The 20,511-nt window shown below is 36.6% G+C and overlaps 1 protein-coding gene across 3 annotated transcripts in view; it reads left to right on the top strand.

Annotated features, from left to right (window-relative positions):
• Positions 1–20,511, top strand: part of ITCH (itchy E3 ubiquitin protein ligase) — a 66,092-nt gene that overhangs the window by 41,984 nt on the left and 3,597 nt on the right. For 2 of the 3 annotated variants that reach the window (XM_048048970.2, XM_048048971.2), the window contains 14 exons: positions 882–1,056; positions 2,084–2,150; positions 3,354–3,438; positions 4,819–4,947; positions 7,700–7,772; positions 8,732–8,803; positions 10,657–10,745; positions 11,378–11,537; positions 12,272–12,405; positions 16,302–16,442; positions 18,264–18,384; positions 19,084–19,188; positions 19,404–19,500; positions 20,004–20,076. In XM_048048970.2, the coding sequence (XP_047904927.1) occupies positions 882–1,056; positions 2,084–2,150; positions 3,354–3,438; positions 4,819–4,947; positions 7,700–7,772; positions 8,732–8,803; positions 10,657–10,745; positions 11,378–11,537; positions 12,272–12,405; positions 16,302–16,442; positions 18,264–18,384; positions 19,084–19,188; positions 19,404–19,500; positions 20,004–20,076 (1,521 nt within the window). Of the gene's footprint in view, positions 1–881; positions 1,057–2,083; positions 2,151–3,353; positions 3,439–4,818; positions 4,948–7,699; positions 7,773–8,731; positions 8,804–10,656; positions 10,746–11,377; positions 11,538–12,271; positions 12,406–16,301; positions 16,443–17,693; positions 17,822–18,263; positions 18,385–19,083; positions 19,189–19,403; positions 19,501–20,003; positions 20,077–20,511 lie in introns of those variants that run through there. The other variant, XR_007158511.2, reaches the window with a different exon arrangement.

Genomic DNA, 20,511 nt, shown 5'->3' with positions numbered 1-20,511 from the left:
AGTCCTTTGATCTTGCCTCAGGGTTCCCAGCTGCTAATTTACTATGCTCTTAAAAATCATCTTTGGTTATTAGGCTTTTCCAGGTCTTAGAACAACCAGTGATGTTAGTCTTTACATGGAAGTAGTATTCTTATTTGTTGTTTGTTTTTATTTTTTCCTGAAGTGAAAGGAAAAACAATTGTTTTATTGCACTTCATTCATACTCAGGTGGCTCACATGTTATGCAGAATTACAAAGTAAAAACACGTGGGACCCTAAAGAGAACTTGATTTTAAGGAATAAACAAGCTGGCAGACTGTCTCATAAAAAGGAACCTACCTGTTGTACTCAAGCTGTTTTAAACTCTAAGATGATTTACTATTGTTGTAAATAGTATTGATTTTATATGAACTGAAGATAAATAAAAACACACACCAACACCAAAACTTCATTTTCTGCCCAAACCGACTGATCTCCTCAGAAAGAGAATGAGGAAATCTTGCATTGTACAGCCAAACTGTCTGAGCTTTTGTTGTCTTTTTAGGACAAACCTGTAGACTTGCGAATTGAGTAGGATAAATGCCATAACAGTACAGTGTTGACAGTGGTTCGTGTAGCATTTAAAAAAATAGGTTTAAACCTTTCAGTGTTTAAAGTGAAAGTACAGTAAATAGAATGAGTTTGACTTGGAAACAAAATAAGTGATTCTCTTCAATTTTAGCTCTTTACACACAGTTTTAGTGGAGGGTAAAAGGAGGAAAAAAAACTATCTACTAATGATCCCATGCTTTATATCCACTTCCAAACATACTGCCTGTTTTCCTAAATGTGCTTCTGAGCACTTAAAGTTGTCAACTATTGAGAACCGTTGCTTCTAATTTTATTTTTTTATTTTTTTAAAGCTGGGAGCGACGAGTTGACAACATGGGGAGAATTTATTATGTTGACCACTTCACCAGAACAACAACATGGCAGAGGCCAACATTAGAGTCTGTCCGAAATTATGAGCAGTGGCAGCTTCAACGCAGTCAGCTTCAAGGAGCCATGCAGCAATTTAATCAGAGATTTATATATGGGGTAAGGAGTACAATGCGTACTAATGCTGATAAAGGATAAGAGAAGTATCTTTTCCAAATTCTCAACCCATTAGTCTCTTTTCTAAATATTGAAACTATATATGTATTTGTGTTTTGAGAATGCTTGTAGGTGACTTTTCCCAGCAAAGACACAAGATTTTGTTATGGTTTATTCTTTGTGATATATAGTATCTTTACATTTGTTAGTATGGCATGAGCCTTGGTTCAGTAACCTTAGTTCATGTCCTTGCAATGACTGCAGGCAGTGTGATGGATTTTGTTTGTCAGCTGAATATATGTGGTGATCTTTGGTAAAATGTATGTATAATATTAACAAAAGCCAGTAGTTCAAAGCAAACTGCAGCGTAGTAATAAGCTGTTTTATTTAAATTGTGCCTTGCAATGGCCTAGAAGGAAGGCAGGCTCACAGGACATGTTTCAGCTCTGGGTAAAATAAGTGCTATGAAGGCAGAGGAAAATAACCCTTTCAGAATTTCAAATGTATTGTTTACCTCTGAATAATAGACTTTGGATAACTACATATAACGCTACTAGTTCATTAAAAACAGCATAGGTTCTAAATTTGCTGTATATATACAGAATAAAAACGCACCTCATAAATGGTGGTAGGGAGAACAGTACTGAATGCAGGACTGAAGTGATTTGCTTTCTGGTTGTTTTGGGTACTGTGGTACTAATTTCCCTTCTGTGTAGGCAGGGGCACTTCACAAAGAATAATTATTTTCTTGGCACTGCAGTTAATTAAGTATGCCAACGGCTATAAAATTAACAAACAGAAGAGCTGCGAATCCTTAGTACAAGGAAGCAGAAGAGCTTAAATAAAAGACGAATTTGTAATACAACATATGCCATCTCTGTGGAATAAAAAAAAAGTTGGCCTCTGATTATATGTAAAATTAACAAAAATGCATTTACTTTAATAATTTATGATGGCTATGTTAGAGCATCTGGAAGGCAAATGGATGGAGGCTAGTCATTAATGCACCATTTGTTTGTGTGACTTGCAGAACCAGGACTTTTCTTCCATGCAAAGCAAAGAGTTTGATCCTCTTGGCCCTCTGCCACCTGGATGGGGTAAGACTGACTTGAAACAGTGTTTTGTAATGCAGTATAATTAGACATTGAAGCATACTTCTGCCAAATTATCTTGTCAGCTGTTCTAGGCTAGTTTTATTTAAAAGAAAATCTAGATTATTTTAAAAATGAATTAAATCTAATCAAATGTGCTGTTAAAGCATCAAGTTCTGACAAGGATGTGTAGTTCCAAAGTAGATTGGAAACTACAAACTATTCTGTTTTGTTCCCAATAATTGTCATGTCATAATAGCTTCTTTCCCGCTATCATCCCATTTTTCACCGTTTTCATTAGGCAGGATTTACCCCTTACCCTCCTCCTGGGTATGTAGCCAATTCTTGGAGAATTCTGTAGCACTGAAAAGCTTTTATGATGACTAATCATTCCTTGACTTGTTCCCTCTCTCTGGAGTGAATTTGTTTGGTTTTGTAATTCACAGGGCTAACCTTTTACAATAAACAGATTTCTTAGTGTGTGTCTATGTACAAAAATGTAAGTGTAAAACTATTTCTGGTGACTATGAAGCTGCTGTAAGAATTCAGGGTTCATGATACATAGGCAGTGTTCTCAGAGTTGTTTAGTCTTAAAGCAAGTGACTATACTTGTCAGAATTAGAGCTGGGTTTGTCTCTTGCTTTTCAAATATAACCGTCAGTATTTTTAGTTCTGGTATTGATGTGATGTCATGCTATAAGATCATTGTGCCCACACTTGTGCTTTGATGCACTACATATGTAACATTTCAAGTAATGTTTTTGAGGCTGACTGCCCAGGAAGCAACAAAACTGAATTTCAACGTCATGTTGAATTCTGCTCTCAGTATAACTCCTATAGACAAGTGTCTGCTTCTACACTTTCCTTCTTAACTGAAGCTTTTTATTTGTGATAGTCAACACATAGCCAGTTTTTGTAATTTGTATTCTACATTTTGCGTGCTGCTTATAACGCTCTAAATAAAAATTGCATGAAGGACTGTTTCATATAGTTGTTAGTAGTCAGTGGTATTAAAATAGACTCCTTTTGGTGAGTTGACTATTGAGGAGTAATGCCAATGAAAGTGAAAAGATGTTGAGTCAAAGGAGGTATGGAGAACCTTGAAGACAGGTGAAACTGTAGCAGGCTTTGTTTATATTAATTTATTTTGTAGTCTCAGCAATACAGTAAGGGGGTATTGAAATTTGTTTTCATTTTGTATCTTTTCAGAAAAGAGAACTGACAGCAATGGCAGAGTATATTTTGTCAATCACAACACACGTATCACTCAGTGGGAAGATCCCAGGAGTCAGGGGTAAGAAATCAGTTGCAGCTTCATGTAAATCTGAAATGAAAATATAACAAGTAGTGAGATTGAGAATTAGGAGATGGTGCTTACAGCTAAAACATAGGCTGTCCTATACACGCTTGTCAGGCAGTCCTGTAAAAGGTACCAGATGAAATGGAAACTGTCAAAATAACACTTGGTAATAATACAGTTATCAGGAAAGTCTTTGTCACCAGCAGTAAGTTCATTCCCAGAACAGTTCATACTCTTTTTATAGAATAAGAGAAACTTGGATCATTGCAGGAGGGAGGGAAGTGTTTGTTTCAGCTGATGTGTTAGTGCAGAAGATCCTGCATAATTTGATTATTTATTAGACTGGCAGTAGCTAAGAGACAGAAGACAAAGACAAACTCCAAAAGTTGCAGCACCTCTACTTTACCACTCTAAAACAAACAATAAAAAAGAAACAGAACTTGGATACTCTACAAGTATTGGATTAATAGATTACTGTTTAGTTTGGGATCCAGTTACTTTGACTCTGAGGTAGGAAATGTAGGCAGGAAATCAAGGGTGAAGGGTGTTCTATGTTTGAGATGAAAATTTCCACTTGGTGAAGCAAATTCATCTGTAATGAAATGGAATAAAATGAGGGAGAGTGGAAGGGTTAATAGACACAGCCAGAGATGACAGCCTTTCAACGGCTTTCAGTGACTTGAAGTTCACTGCAGCAGTTGACTGTACAGAAAGCACTGTTATTTTTAATAACCACCCAACAATCAAAAGTTCTGATTTCATAGCTGGAAACACTTTCCTGAAGTATATTTCCATGGAGGGAAGTCACTCTGAGAGCACTTCGATGGAGTGATAATACTCAGGTTTTCCAAACATATCAAGATACACTTATATTGATACCAAAATTGAGTTGGAAGTTGTCAAAAAAAACAAACTTGCATAAGATCAGTATTTTTATTGTCTTGATAATTTTATTTTTGTCATTCTGAAACTCTTTAAGCTTTTAGCTATTGTGATTGTATGTGAGGTACCAAAAGCTAGTTATTAGGGCAATGTCATCTTGAGAGTAAAAATCTAACAAAAGTTAGATTTTAGTTGCTGTTGCTTAAGTGGAGGAAACATAGAAACTTACAGAAAAATACAAGAATGTTTACCGATTTGCTGTTATTCTTGATAGTGCAATTGAAGGTGCTATTGTTTAAATAAACATTCATTTTGGTCCAGCTGAGAGCTGATGTGAAAATTTGAGGAAAAAAACGTGGAATAAATGTTGAAATGAAAGCTTCTCCGTCTGTAGTTTTCTAGATCTGCTAAATTTTTTACTGTCTCAAGTACTGATCAATTGACTTCATGTATTAAGTTCATAATTTACTATGTATTTTCTTGTACCCATAGTCAATTAAATGAGAAACCTTTACCGGAAGGCTGGGAAATGCGATTTACTGTGGAAGGTATTCCATATTTTGTGGATCACAACAGAAGAACCACTACATACATAGATCCCCGCACGGGCAAGTCTGCTCTGTAAGCGTTTTTTTAAACTATTTCTGAGCTCCTAAAAGTGAAGTTTAACATTCATAAGTTGTTTTTTTCTTTTGCCTGTTTTGTGTGCAGAAAGTGTTACGTGTATTAAAGCCTCTGATTTTTTTTTTTTATCCACTGATAAGTGTCCCTGAAGATTACTGTTCTGAATACTTAAGAATCTGACTCACCAAGTAGTAGATAAGATAGGGGGACCATCAACACTTCTGATGACCAGATCCCTTCCTTCCACTTACTGGTCTTCATTTTTACAAGTATACTCCTCCTTTCTTTGATTCTTAGGAAACAGAATGGAGTTAAAAACAGAACTTAGCTGCAAGCTTAAATTACCTGAATGTCATCCCACCTTATTGTTAGTATCTTCTTTACACCGAATCACAGAATGGCTGAGTTTGGAAGGGACCTCTGACGATCATCTGGTCCAACCCTGCTGCCAGGCAGGATCACCTAGAGCATGTTGCACAGGATGGCATCCAGGCGGGGTTTGAGTATCTTCAGAAAAGAAGACTCCACAACCTCTCTGGGCAACCTGTCCCAGTGCTCTGTCACCCTCACAGTAAAGAAGTGCCCCCTCATATTGAGCCGGAACCTCCTGTGCTTCAGTTTGTGCCCGTTGCCTCTCGTCCTGTTGCTGGTCACCACTGAAAGGAGACAGTCTCCATCCTCTCGACACCCTCCCCCCAGATATTTGTACCCATTAGTGAGGTCTCCCCTCAGTCTTCTCTTTTCCAGGCTAAACAGGCTCAGCTCTCTCAGCCTGGCTTCATACAACAGGTGCTCCAGTCCTCTAATCATCTTCACAGCCCTCCTCTGGACTCGCTCCAGGAGCTCCATGTCCCTCCTGTACTGGGGAGCCCAGATCTGGACACAGTGCTCCAGGTGTGGCCTCACCAGGGCTGAGTAGAGGGGCAAGATCACCTCCCTTGACCTGCTGCCAACACTCTTCTGAATGCATCCCAGGATACACTGGCCTTTTTGGCCAAAAGGGCACATTGCTGGCTCATGGTCAGCCTGCTGCCCACCAGGACTCCCAGGTCCCTCTCTGCAGAGCTGCTCTCCATCAGGTCAGCCCCCAGCCTGTACTGGCGCTTGGGGTTATTCCTCCCTAGGTGCAGGACCCCGCTCTTGCCCTTGTTGAACTTCATGATGTTCCTCTCGGCCCAACCCTCCAGCCTGTTGAGGTCCCTCTGAAGGGCAGCACAGCCCCCTGGGGTATCAGCCACTCCTCCCAGGTTTGTGTCATCCACAAACCTGCTGAGGGTGCACTCTGTTCCATTGTCCGGGTTGTTGACGAATATGTTGAACACTGGACCCAGTACTGACCCCTGGGGGACACTGCTAGCTACAGGCCTCCAACTAGAGGCACAACCCTCTGAGCTCTGCCATCCAGCCAGTTGCCAATCCACCTCACTGTCCACTCAGCTAGGTCACATTTCCTGAGCTTGTCTATGGGGAGGTTATGGGAGACAGTGTCAAAAGCCATTCTGAAGTCAAGGCAGACCACATCCACCGCTCTCCCCTCATCTACCCTGCTAGTCATCTTACCATAGAAGGATATGAGATTGGTTAAACATGATTTCCCCTTGGTGTACCCATGCATACTACTCCTGATCACCTTCTTATCCTCCACATGCTTGGAGATGACCTCCAGGATGAGCTGTTCCATCACCTGTCCAGGGATGGAGGTGAGGCTGACTGGCCTGTAGCTTCCTGGGTCCTCCTTGCCCTTTTTGAAGACTGGCATGATACTGACTTTCTTCCAGTTCCCTCAGGCACCTCTCCTGTTCTCCATGACCTTTCAAAGATGATTGAGAGTGGTCTAGCAATAACATCAGCCAGCTCCTTCAGCATCCATGGGTACATTCTATTGGGGCCCATGGATTTGTGGGTGTCAAGTTCACTTAGATGATCTCTGACCCGATCCTTTTCGACCAAGGGAAAGTCCTCCTTTCTCTGGGCTTTCTGTCTTGTCTCCAGGGTCTGAGATTCCCAAAGGCTGATCTTAACAGTAAAGACTGAAACAAAAAAGGCATTCAGCAACTCTGCCTTCTCCATATCGTTTGTCACAAGGACACCCGCCCCATTCAGCAGTGGGCCGACCGAAGAGGCCAAAGTTTGCTCTCCTGAAGTCCAGGGTTGCAATCCTACTTTTTGCCCTGCTTCCTCTTTGCAAGGTCCTGAACTCCACCATAATCATGGTCACTGCAGCCAAGGCTGCCCCCTACCTTCACATCTCCAACTAGTCCTTCCTCATTCGTTAGTACAAGGTCCAGCAGCACACCTGTCCTTGTTGGCTTCTCTACCACCTGTGTCAAAAAGTGCCATCAATGCACTGCAGGAACCTCCTGGACTGTTTGTGCCATCTGTGTGGTCTTCCCGGCAGATAATCAGTGTGGTCGAAGTCCCCCATGAGAACCTGGGCTGGTGACTGAGAGGCTACTTTGAGCAGTCTGAAGAAGGTTTCATCTATCTCCTCTTCCTGATAATTAATTAAATTACAATGAATTAGATACTGTTGGGAAAAGTACTGCATATGCGCTCCACAATTTACAAAACGGATTTTTTTAGTTAAAAAAAACAAAAACAACTATACCCCAAAACCAGACGAAGTGCATAAGAATCTTCCAGCCAGATAGCCTACTAAACCACGTAACTATATAACAAATAAATTTTCATACTGTTTTTTAAATTACAAAAACACTTTGGAAATTAATTTTTCTCCCTTTGGTTCCAGAGACAATGGACCCCAGATAGCTTATGTACGCGATTTCAAGGCAAAGGTCCATTATTTCCGATTCTGGTGTCAGGTACAAATTTATTTCTTGAGAACATTTGTTTGAATTTTCATTTTCTGTTTACTTTCTGTAAATTAACTATTCATTGCCCTGCAAATAAAATTAATCAACCCACTTAAAGTGAATTTAACCAGGAGTGAGCAAATACTGGGTTTGTATAAGCTGATATAAGTTGTAGGGTAACTTTAAAACTTTTTAGAGTAAAAGAAAACCTGAATTTATTTACAGTTTATTTTAGAAAGTACTAGGTTTCAGAATGTTGTTCTTTTTCTGCTCTTAATAAGTGAATATATGAAAACATAGTAGTTTTAAATATAATTAATATATAAGGTCTAGTTTCTATACAAATAAATACTTCTGGAAGAAACTGCAGGGCATTTGACACAGACCATACATGTCTAAACATTGAAGACTATATTGTGTTGTACTTTAGCATGTCCTAACATAATAGCATACTGCAATGTCGTTCTTGGTCCTTTAAACTCTATGAATATCAAAAGATTATGTAACTTGGTATCTAGGAAAATGTATTAGGTTCAAATGTTCCAGTTTTCAAGTGTTAATGAATTATACTTTGAAAAATAGCAGAGGATAGCCTAATTTTTCACGTTTACAGAATAACCTGAATTCTCTTTTATTATTATTATTGAATGTTGGAGTAGAAGGCCTTGCTGATTTAGAATATGTTATTTATCTTATTTTTTTTCCAATGTCTTGTAAAAATACAGTATTTGAACCTGTTCAAAGCAGGATATGGAGGCCTGTATACCTTTGCTGCAGATCTCAGTATTGGAATCGATTTTTTTCTTGGAGTAAATTAAAATTCAAGCATCTTGATTACTGACTGTTTTATGTGGATTAGTGAAATTTACCTCTACCTCTGAAAACAACACATTCAACAAACAACAGTTAAAACAATATGAGAAATATTAAGTGGTTGTAGATCTCACCTCTGAAAAATTTCATTTCAGCAACTGGCAATGCCACAACACATAAAGATTACAGTGAGCAGAAAAACATTATTTGAAGACTCATTTCAACAGGTATTGTATTAAAACATGTTAGTAGACATGAAAAGTTGAATCAAAGAAATTTGTCACTTGTCTTTCTTGATCCTGTGACATCTTAATAATGTAATTTTACTAGAGACTTAACAAAAACGAATACTTAGGATACAGTCATGCTTATAAAAAGATCATAGTAAAATGTCAAGTTCTGGCTCTACTGGCTGATTAATTGTGGGGACAGCAGTGGCAGAGCAACTCAGGAAGTTAGCATGTTTTGCTATGTTTGTTGACATGTCCTCCCCTACCATTTTTGTTATATAAGCATGGTTATGTACCAAAATATATTAAGTTGAGCTTACTTCTACTGTAGATATTACAGGTCTTTAAATAAGTAATTAAGTGGTTAAAAGAAAACAAAAACTAATAATTATACTTAGGTTATTAGCAGCAAAATTCTTAAGAATGCTAAGAGACCTAAATCGTGCTTAAATTTGTTTCTATACACTATTTTTAAGTGTTTTCGAATTCTACCTTTTTTTTTAATGTTCGCTGTGGCAATAAATTACTCCCCTTGCCAGTTAAATAGAAGATGAGAGCTACAGGGAACAATATGAAATTCCTATTGGCCACTTCTGTATTTTTCTGGTTTTAAAGAAATTAAGATGCAAACCTTATGCAAGAAGATAGGAATTTCTACCTTCCTCTGTCCCTAGCTGATCTTTTCATTTCTCATAGGAGTTATCAATTTGTCAAGTCAAGAAGTTAGAACATGTTGAATAATATGTTTTGAGACAAGAATATATATTCTTAAATAAGGTTTAATGCTTACTTATTCAAGTTACTGTAAACTGTCTTAGCAGAAACAGCAAATGCTAGTGCAGCTGGCTAGTCTTTTCTTTTGGAACACTCTTGTCTTCAAATAGAGTGGGTTAGAAGTAGATGAAATAAGTCCTGGAACTGAAAACTGGTTCCACCCTTATTTCTAAAATTGTACTGTGTCCTTTTACAGTAATTGTAAAGGTAACAATATTATAGTAGAAAGAGCCGAGAGAGATTATGTAAGCATGTAAATGTCAACAAACCGAGGTATATTTAGGAAAACATGGCACTTTGTCAATAATTTAGACTATAACTCAATCACACACACCTGACTTCTTTTTTTAATACTGATTCTTTTGTCATTTGTAGATATCTATGTTGGAGGTACAAAATCTATTGTGATGACAACTTCAGACATCTAGCACAGATTTTAAAATTTTTGATCCAAATTCTGTGCCTGTTATTACAGACAAAAAATGATCTCACACATATATGTTCTGTGAAATTTCTTTAAGTAAATGTCTGACATTTGAACAAAACAGCATTACTAAAATTCCTTAGCTTCTAAAAATGCTAGATTTTTATTATCCTCTTTAGGAGATGAAACTGTAAAATGAAAATAAATATTTTATATATAATTTTTGTGTGGTTTTTTAATATAATTCTTTGAGATCTTAGTCATGTCTCTTCATTGCGTGTAACTTGGGTACCTTTCAGATATCATTCACTATAGTATTTTACAAATCCTGAATTTACTTACTTTGAGCCCCTGTTATTTATTGGCTTGATTTTTGTCATAAATTTTTACATAGGCTGCTGGCATAATTATAGGTCTTCCATTTTAAAATTAATTTTTCTTTTGCATCTTTTACTTGTTAATCTGTGGAAATAGGTTGCCACTAACCCCTCAAATTCCATGAAAGTTACATAAGCGGGTACTTCATGTACTTATAGCACATTTTATGCTCTGATTTATTAAATGCTATATTGCTTGATATAGGAAATAGTCATATATCCAACCAGTGCTTATGATTTTCTTGAAATAAATTGGCTGTTTCTCTTTCACTTAGATAATGAGCTTCAGTGCTCAGGATCTACGGAGACGTTTATGGGTTATTTTCCCTGGTGAAGAAGGCTTAGATTATGGAGGTGTTGCAAGGTAAACTATAGTAAAATGGCAAATGATTTCTTTTTCCTGTTTTTTGTTGTGAAAAATTCCCTAAGGTAGATAATTGAACTGTAATGATTTCAGAATAGTAGTGAAGCTTATTCCTCATCTTTCCTTAGAACATCAGTGCATGTTTTAGAACTGTATGAAAGCATTTTCAGTTCACTTTAGGAATTACTTTAATCTGTCTCAGTGATTAGTGAGAACACATGCGCAGTTTATTGACTTCAGCATGACCATTACCACCAAAGTAGAGGTTTACTGAAAATGAACAAAAATGTAATTTCATGTCAGAAGTCCATACATGAATGTAACTAGGTAGGGCGTATATTAGCGTTCCCTAAAAGCCTAATGTTTAAATCAGTGGCAGTCTTTTAATTACCTCCATAAGATAAGGGGTCTTTTTCCAAATCACTGACATCTGTATAACATTTTAACCTTGCCTACTAAATCCTAATTTACGTTAGTTTCAGTTTGGTGTAGCCATAATTTCTAAAAAAAAATCAGGTTGACTAGCTATGTGCCAGCAAGTTCCTAAGTCAATTTTCAGCATATCAGTTAGCTGAAGTAATTTTTAATGTTTTGAAATGTGTTTTTTGTTGTTGTTGTTTGTGTAATTTCAGGGAATGGTTCTTTCTATTGTCACATGAAGTTTTGAACCCAATGTATTGCCTGTTTGAATATGCAGGGAAGGATAACTACTGCTTACAAATAAACCCAGCCTCCTATATTAACCCAGATCATCTGAAATACTTCCGTTTTATTGGAAGATTCATTGCCATGGTAAGTTAGAAATAGAAAAAAGTTACCTCCTGTAATTTTTCATGTAAATAAATATAGTACTATAGAATAATAGAATATCCGTAGTTGGAAGGGACCCACAAGGATCATCAAATCCAACTCCTGGGTCCCCAGAGGACCACCCATATATCAGACCATGTGTCAGAGAGCGTTGTCTAAATGGTTCTTGAACTCTGGCAGGCTCAGTGCCATGACTACGTCCCTGGGGAGCCTGTTCCACTGCCCAACCACCCTCTTGGTGAAGAACCTTTTCCTGATATCTGGCCTGAACCTCCCCTGTTGCAGCTTCATTCGGTTCCATTGGTTCCTATCACTGGTTACCAGAGAGCAGAGATTAGTGCCTGCCCCTCTGCTCCCCTTGTGAGGAAGCTGTAGACTGTGATGAGGCTTCCCATCAGTCTTCTCTTCTCCAGGCTGAACAAACTGCTGACTTCAGCTGCTCCTCATATATATTCCCCTCCAGACCCTTCACCATCTGCGTAGCCCTTCGTACCGTCAAATGGATTAGTAAACAATTCATCTTTGAGATGAAATTTTCATCAGCATACATAGTTTTTATTATGTATAAATAAATAAAGCATATTTACTGTAATGATATTCTAGCTTACTTTAATTCTTTGGCCATCAAACTCCATTGGTACGCTGTACAGAATGTTGTCATATTGAGTAATCAATCATCCTTTGCATTATTTTTTGTCTATTTTCATGTTCTTCAGGCTTTATTCCATGGGAAATTCATTGACACTGGTTTCTCTCTGCCGTTCTATAAGCGTATCCTAAACAAGCCAGTAGGACTCAAGGATTTAGAATCTGTTGACCCAGAGTTTTACAACTCTCTCATCTGGGTAAAGTGAGTTCGTCTTGATTTTGTTCTTGAAATAGCAATAAAATGTTTTTGTTTTTCACTTTCGCCAGTAAGTGTAAAACTACTACTACAAACAAATTGACCAGTAGAGTATGTCAATTACAAAGTAGTATTGGAATTTTTAATGGAATATTAGATACACAAATAATTTGATAATGCAAAAATCCATTGCATTTTTAGTTCACTGATTATTCTGTGCAGTATCGTGCATTCCATTTTTACTATTTTTTGAATAAATCTAGCTAGACATTATACAAATGTGGTGGTCTTGCACAGCATTAGAAATAAAATAGCTTGAGTAAGTTCCACTGAAACTTTTTAGATAACCGATTAAAAAAAATTAGCAAGAAATCCTTTCAATAATGCTTTAAAATATCTGGTTTAATTAGAAAACATAGTTTAGCGCTACAATAATTTGGAGTTAGCAAATGGAACTTATATGCTGTCACATAATTATTCTGTCAGTCATACCTGAAATTTGTGTAAAGGATTCATGTCAAAGATTTAAAGTTAATTCTCATACATTTTCATAGCTGCTGTTGGTTTTTTTTTTTTTTTGCTCCAACCTGGATGATTTAAGACCATTTCTACATAGGGCCTTCCATGTATGCATTGTCAATCATCTGTACGCTCTACAATCATAATCCTGTTGAGTCTTCCTTCACTCCTTTGCAGGTTCCTCTCTGGAGAGCAGCAAGTAAAAAGGTTCTAGAGTTTATAGACCAGAAATTCCATTATTTTGGAAATGCATTAAAACTATTTTTAGATATAATTAAAAAAAAAAAATTGCCATTCGAAGTAATTTGGTACTTCTTTTATAATAGCAAGATTCCAAGACATTGTAATCCATGGTTATTGTGCACCATTTGTTTCAGTAACTGGTGACTTTCTTTTCCCGAGAGTAAAAAAAAAAAAAAAAAAAAAAAAAAAAGGGTGTGTGTGGGGGTGCTTAGAAGAGATGGATAGTCAATTTAAACTTTTTTTTGTTTCTGCTATAAGGAAGTTTAGCAGAAAATCTAGTCTGCGTTATGTGTCTAGAAAGATACAACACACTTTAGTCAAGAATCATACACAAAGTAGTTTAAAAAAGCCTTGAGGACTTCATAAAGATGGGGATAGTTTGTTTTTAAAAAGCAGAAATAAATATAAAAGACAAGAATGTCATTTCCTGTAGTTGCGAATCTTGGAAGGGTTATCTTGGATAATGAGGAGGTGATAAGAGGTTTGAGATGTTTACAATTTGAGATAGGCGTTTTGATACAGTGTTCGATGAGTAGTATGTTCTGTACTGAATGATTTGCTACTAAAGGTGTAGTAAACATTCTAGTAGGAAATGTCAGTAGTGGATATCTGAGTAAAGATACTGTGAATCTGAGACTTGAAAGGCAAGAAAAGGTCTCAAAGTTGTAGGGCCAGATTCCTGTAGTTATATTACACGAATCTTGTAATCTGTTTTGTAGTCAGAAGGTGCATGTTTATTTTTGTCTTTAAAAGAAGAGTGTTTTTTGTCATCCTGTGACTTACTGAGTTTTAAAAAACAAGTAAATATGATAATGAAAAGAGCAAGTTACAGGAAAGAAATTTGCATTAATTGGTCTTTAATCATGGGCGAAGCTATTACTGGTGAATGATCTTGTGCAACTCATTTCAATTTACTCATATGTAACAACATTTACCTTTTGAATATTATCAGCCCGTTAACTTTCTGTGGAAAGTCTAGAGTAAAAGGGTATTGTTTTTAAGCCATTATCTGCAGACACAGACACATCTTTGCATTTGACAGCACGTAAGCTGGGCACTTATTCAGCAGTATCCTTTGTATATCACAAAGGAATGTGTTTTTTTTATAGCTGATATTTGAAAGGTCTTTCAGTACTGCAGAAGCGCGTTATATTTGTTCTTCACATGGTTCTTTAGGTGCATGTGTTATACTTACAGTGGTCCATAAGAGAGCACAGAAGCTTCTGAATATTAATATTAGGCTTCTTCTCTATGGCAGTATAAGGGCACTTGCAGACACTGCAGACTAGTGCATTCAGACTAGTGCATTCAGACTAATGCACTAGACACTGCATTCCCCCTTCATCTTTACTTCAAAGTGTGCCAGATACCGTTCAGTTGATTGCTCTTGTGAGCTTTCCAAGTAGGATAAGTTTGGGTACCAGCAGTCCCAAACAAGGGAATTTTGTCAAAGACAGGAGAAGCTTACATCTGAAGTAAAGAACTAGAAAACTCCAAACTTAGTGACGAGAACAACCATTACATCTCACTCTGTAAGTGAGGGTTTCAGATGACTTCTTTGTGTTGGCTACCTATGCTTTTATTAAATTGAACTTAGTAATTTGAGGGGTTTATTGAGTTCGTTTGGTTTGCTTCTTTGTTTTGTTAGCTGATTGCCTCAGAAGAAAGCAAGGAGGAAGCTTAAGGCTGTATGTAACAAGAATTTTTCTGAAAGCTGTCTTCAGAGCAAATGCGACCTATATATCAATAGCAATATCTAGTGATACAGGAGTTTTGTAGGTTGGAATCCATGAAAGGCTTTGCCCATTTGAAAAGACACTTAAGGTTTCTGGAGAACTTTCAGACCTCTAAGCTACTCACACTGAACTCTTAAGTACAGAGATCAAAACTTCAGATTTTGCGTAGTTGACCCTGCTTATCTGCTATGGTGATGAAGTTATCTTTGAAGGAAATGGCTAAACTTGCAGAAAAAAAATAATGTCTCTCAGAGAGGATATCATTTTATTCATCGCCAAAAAAGCAATGTTTATAACTTTCCAGGAAACTTTGCAGTAATATTGAATTGCATGGTGCTTCTCTGATCAGGTGACTGTTTTTCTCATTCCCACTGTTTCAGAAATTTCACAGAATCATTTTGTTTGGAAGGGATATCAAGAGATCATTTAGTCAAGCCCCTCTACCCAAGCTAGGTCAGCTAGAACAGATATCTTTCATTTTAAAAGGAAGAGGTTATTTTATTTCACCATCCATCAGTCTGAAGCCCTCTCTCATCTGAGATTTCATTCAATAGCATGTATTTTGGAGAGTTCAAATTCAGAAGTACCATTGCTAGATAAACCACAGTTTTTCAAGGCTTACATTTCTGTTATGGTTCAGGAGGAATGTCTTGGTTTTGCACTTTATTTGGAGGAAAATGTTCATGAGGATCTCTGCATATGTAGATGACTCAGCACTTTATAGAAGCACATATCGTATAAATTACAATGTTGTGCCTGTTATTTTGGCTGTTAACCCCCCTATAAAGAGAAAAGAGTTTGAGTAATGTTTATTGGGTACAGATTCTTCCTTATGTTGAAATTTCTAATAGTACAATTCCTCTTTAATAGTAATATGTGTTACTTTGGTAACTTAAAAGCTGGGGATGTTTGATATATGTTTACAAGATAGTCCCATAAATATATTGGAGTTGAAGATAATTCATTAAGCATTCGAAGTCTTTCTTATCCACTATTATCTGACAAAGTGACAACTGCATCTTAAAGTCCTTACATTGCCTGTTAGAAGAAGCAGTTGTGTAATGAAACATACAAAAATGTCATTACTTGAAAAGTTTCTGTATTCCATAGACATTCCACAGATCCTAGAGTCAACAGGTCATTTGTAAGCATAGTGAAAAGTAAATTTAAGGGTACTACTAAGAGTTTCTGGTCAAGAGTACAACTCATGTATACACATCAGTGAAATGAAGTCAATAAATCTTGCAAAATCACAATTATTGTGTAAGTAACATTTCCTTAGCTTGATTCTTGAGCTCCAAACAATTAAGGAAAAAAAAATGCTTAAGGTTCTCCGTACCCATCCCCTCTCCTGAGTACATAGTTCTTACCCAGTTATTTAAAATTACATTTTCTTTCATACAGAGAGAATGATATTGAAGAATGTGGCTTGGAAATGTTTTTCTCAGTTGATAAAGAAATCTTAGGTGAAATCAAAAGCCATGATTTGAAGCCAAATGGTAGCAACATTCTAGTGACAGAAGAAAATAAAGAAGAATATATTAGGTAAGAATAAATTAAGATTTTAAAATAGTCTTATGTCATTTTCTTTCTTTAGTTCTAGCAATACCATCAAACTATAGTCTTATGTCATTTTCTTTCTTTAGTTCTAGCAATACCATCAAACTATGTAATCTGAAGCACTGCTGAAATTCTATCTATGAATAATTGCTGATGTTGGCAACAAGTGGCAATTGTTTGGATTTCATATTTGAAAGAAAATTCCTGATAGAAATAATTTTTAAAAATCCACTTTTCCAAAAAGGTTGCACTTAGTAGAAGCTTTACTTTTTTTCCTTCTAGAGATGATTAAATTTAGCAGAACATCATGACAGCAAATGTGAACCTTGGGTATTTTACCAGATTACTGCATGCATTTATTATTTGAATTGTGTGGCTTCACAGGCTGCTGATAATTCTGCCCAGTCATTTGTTTGCTTGTTTTAAACAGAAGAACATTTTTGGATGCTTTTGTGATGAACCTTAGTCTTTAAAAGATACATAGGATTGCTACTAGTTTCATCTGAACTGGCTTTATAGTATAATTAGGTCTTGGCATTCCTAACCAGATTGTTATGAATTATGACAGTACGTGTCATCGCATCGGTGAAGGATTATGACTGCAGTACCAGAATGTTTTAAAGCAATAGATTGAGAGGGAAGGAGCCTAAAAGAGTTAAAAAAAAAAAAAAAAAAAAAAAAAGGAACAATGAGCTGATTTGTCTCAGAATACCCCTTTCATGTCTCAAAATATCCTCATTGTGTAGCAGTATATAAGCTCTGCTTTGAGGCTTCAAAAAAAAAAACACAAATACAATACAACGAACCACCTCACATCGCAGGTACAAAATAAATTGAATCATAGTAGAATTTTCCTATTTCTTATAATATGTTCTGTGAACGCTTTTTTTTGGGGGGGGGGAAGGAATAAGGCAGTAGAATTTGTTTTCATCACATGAGTAATCTGAAAGCATTTCACAGAAATGATAATATTTGCAGAAGAAACATACTGGCATTTTGCAGTTTCCCAAAATATTAATATTGGGGTAGAAAATAGGGAGTATCTGCAGAAAACCATTCTCTTCTAGTTTCCAGGAACCCAGGGAGATCTCAGATTCCAGCTTAAGTCATATTCTTCTGTCTTACTCTGGGTCCTGCTTTAAGTCCCCCCAAAGTTTTCATCTCTCCTTTAGGTTCCAGTTCTCCTGACAGGTTAGGCTTGAATTCAGCATAATATCTGCTTCTCCCTGGGTTCAGGTTCTTCGGGTCTCCTGCCTGCTTTTCACCCTTTTATTAATGGAGAGTGGAGTTTCTGCCACAGAGCAAAGTTTCATGATTAACAGAAACAAATATGGAACTTTCCAAATGGACATAGTCGTTTCTTGGTAAGCTAGCAGTCCTACTTATCTTCACCAGTACAACGTGACCTAGTTTTTACCTTTTCATGGATAATGACTGAGATTTCTGGGGAGAATATTAGATGAATACAGCTCTGCATTTTTTTTTCTTTCTCCAAATACCTAGGGACTGCTGTGCTCCCATTAATATAATCAGTGAATAGATACTGCCTCCTCTTCGAGCCTAAAGCACTTTCCATAGCAGAGTGGTTGGAATTGTAGGGTTTTAATTAAAAAAAAAAAAAACAAAACTGTTTGCACAGAGTGAAGGTTGCAAATAAAATTATAGAATGCTCTATCCCCAGAACTTTCCAGACTTTCCATATTTTTTTTTAACATAGCTTACAGTTCATTTCAGTAGGCTAACAAAGATGTGAACTTGGGTTAGCATAGGCCAGATCAAGTTATCTTTCTGTATCCTATTTTACAGGCTAGTAGCAGAATGGCGACTTTCCCGGGGTGTTGAAGAACAAACACAGGCTTTCTTTGAAGGCTTCAATGAAATTTTGCCACAACAGTATTTGCAGTATTTTGATGCAAAGGAACTGGAGGTAAAGGATTGTTTGGCTATTGCTGGATCTAGTGTTTTACACATAATACCAGAATGTCAGTCATTGTCTGAAGAGCAAGGTTCACTAAGGCTGACAGTTCTGTTTTATAGGGTGTTTGAAGGAAACTTTATGGAGTAATATTTGGTTAGTGTATTTTCCTTCACTTTCATCTTTGCAGCTTTCTTACACATTTTTAAAGGCTAAGATTCTGCCTGTAGAATTTTTTTTTGACTAAGTGCTTTTGTAATCCTCAGCAATTTGATTTGCCTGTGTTTAAAGAATGAGTACCTTGACAGAAAGGGTAATAGAACCAGATACGTAATGGATGATAGAGTGCATCAGGTTTTCGATGCTTTTGATCTATCAAAATTATACTTTATTATACTTTTTGAAGGAAAATATCCTATTTCTAGCACAGAATCATATTGTTGGGCAATGATCAAGTATGTGTTCCTGGTTTGAATGTCTAAATGCAAACAGCTATTCCATTTTTCATGAATGTATTGATTTCTATCTTGTGGCCTCTCCAAATGTTTTTTGTGAGCAGTCATTATTATGTGCTGTGGAAGTTTAAAAATGGTTTAAAATTGAGTATACTGTCATTGCAGATGCTTTTAAGTACAATGGAGTTGATCTCTTGCTGTAGAAGCAACTGATAGCTTGTAGTTTAATGTTTATTTCCCTTTTTCTCCCCTGAAGGTGCTTCTATGTGGAATGCAAGAAATTGATCTGAATGACTGGCAGAGGCATACTATCTACCGGCATTATACCAGGACCAGCAGACAGATACTATGGTTCTGGCAGGTTTGTAGACTTTTTTCAGAAGAACAAAGCACAGCAGAGCACAGCAACAGCTTAGTGAGCAATAATCAGAATTACTGAACAGATCTGTTGTGTGTAAATATGAATTTACTGCTAATCTACGTATTTGTAACATTTGTGCAATTTGCTAAACTATGGATGATGTGAAAATATGAATATTAAATAATACATCAATGTTTATTTCAATTATTTTTCAGTTTGTGAAAGAAATAGATAATGAGAAGAGAATGAGACTCCTGCAGTTTGTTACTGGAACATGCAGATTACCGGTGGGAGGATTTGCTGACCTCATGGGTATGCATAATAACACACCTAAGGCAATTTTGAAAAGGATCAAGCTACATGTTTAAGGATATTTTTTATGAATTTTATACTGAATACTGTTTTTTAAGTCCTGAATATACTAGAGCTATGAGAGAAAAACGGATGGAGGGAAAGTTAATATCTATTGTATGATTGACATGATACATGATCTGGACATGGTCCTGGGCAATCTGCTCCTAGGAGTCCCTGCTTGAGCAGGGGAGTTGGACCAGGTGACTTCCAACCAGGTTGCTTCCAACCTCATCCATTCTGTGATTCTGATTGAGTCTCTTTCAGCATCACTTCAAATTTATTCATTTCACCACATGCATGCTTTGATCTGGACAGAGTTGTATAGTGAAAGACAGATGTCTTTGTTCGGTTTAAATAATGGTATCTTTTCTTCAAGTCTTTCATGCTCAGTTGTCATCTGTTACCTACTGATGATACAAAGGGAGCTAGACCCATGGCTGTTTTATTTGCATTTGTTACAGGGAGCAATGGACCCCAAAAATTTTGTATCGAAAAAGTTGGAAAGGAAAACTGGTTACCTAGAAGTCATACCTGGTAAGTACATAAAACAAAATGCTACTATGGCTCTGTGTCTGCTGATGGCAATCTATTTTGAGATTTTAGTAAATAGGTAATATACTTAAATGGACTGTGAGACCGCAAACACCAAGTTATGCCAATAAGCTTTGTTGTTGGATAATAGTTAAGCTTCTGAAAAACAGATTTGTGTCATGGACTAGATTCCATTGTAAATTCCATGGATTTGCATACTACTGAAAACCTAAAGTAATAAACAGTACTTTCTAAAGAAGTTGGGACTGATCTTTTATTATCACCACACTCAATCTTGATAATGAAATAAATAGCCACATTTAGGCTTCCTCTTCCCTAAAGAAAACATAGCTTCTACTCAGTTCCATTAGTGCTTGGTAAAAATATACAAACTTCACATTTCAGATATGAAACTTATTGAGACTTCTTACCAAGTAC

Source organism: Anser cygnoides, chromosome 16, assembly GCF_040182565.1.
Source record: "Anser cygnoides isolate HZ-2024a breed goose chromosome 16, Taihu_goose_T2T_genome, whole genome shotgun sequence".
NCBI classification, from domain to species: domain Eukaryota; kingdom Metazoa; phylum Chordata; class Aves; order Anseriformes; family Anatidae; genus Anser; species Anser cygnoides.
Note: the sequence above shows the minus strand (reverse complement) of the source record. Positions and strands in the feature narration are given on the sequence as shown.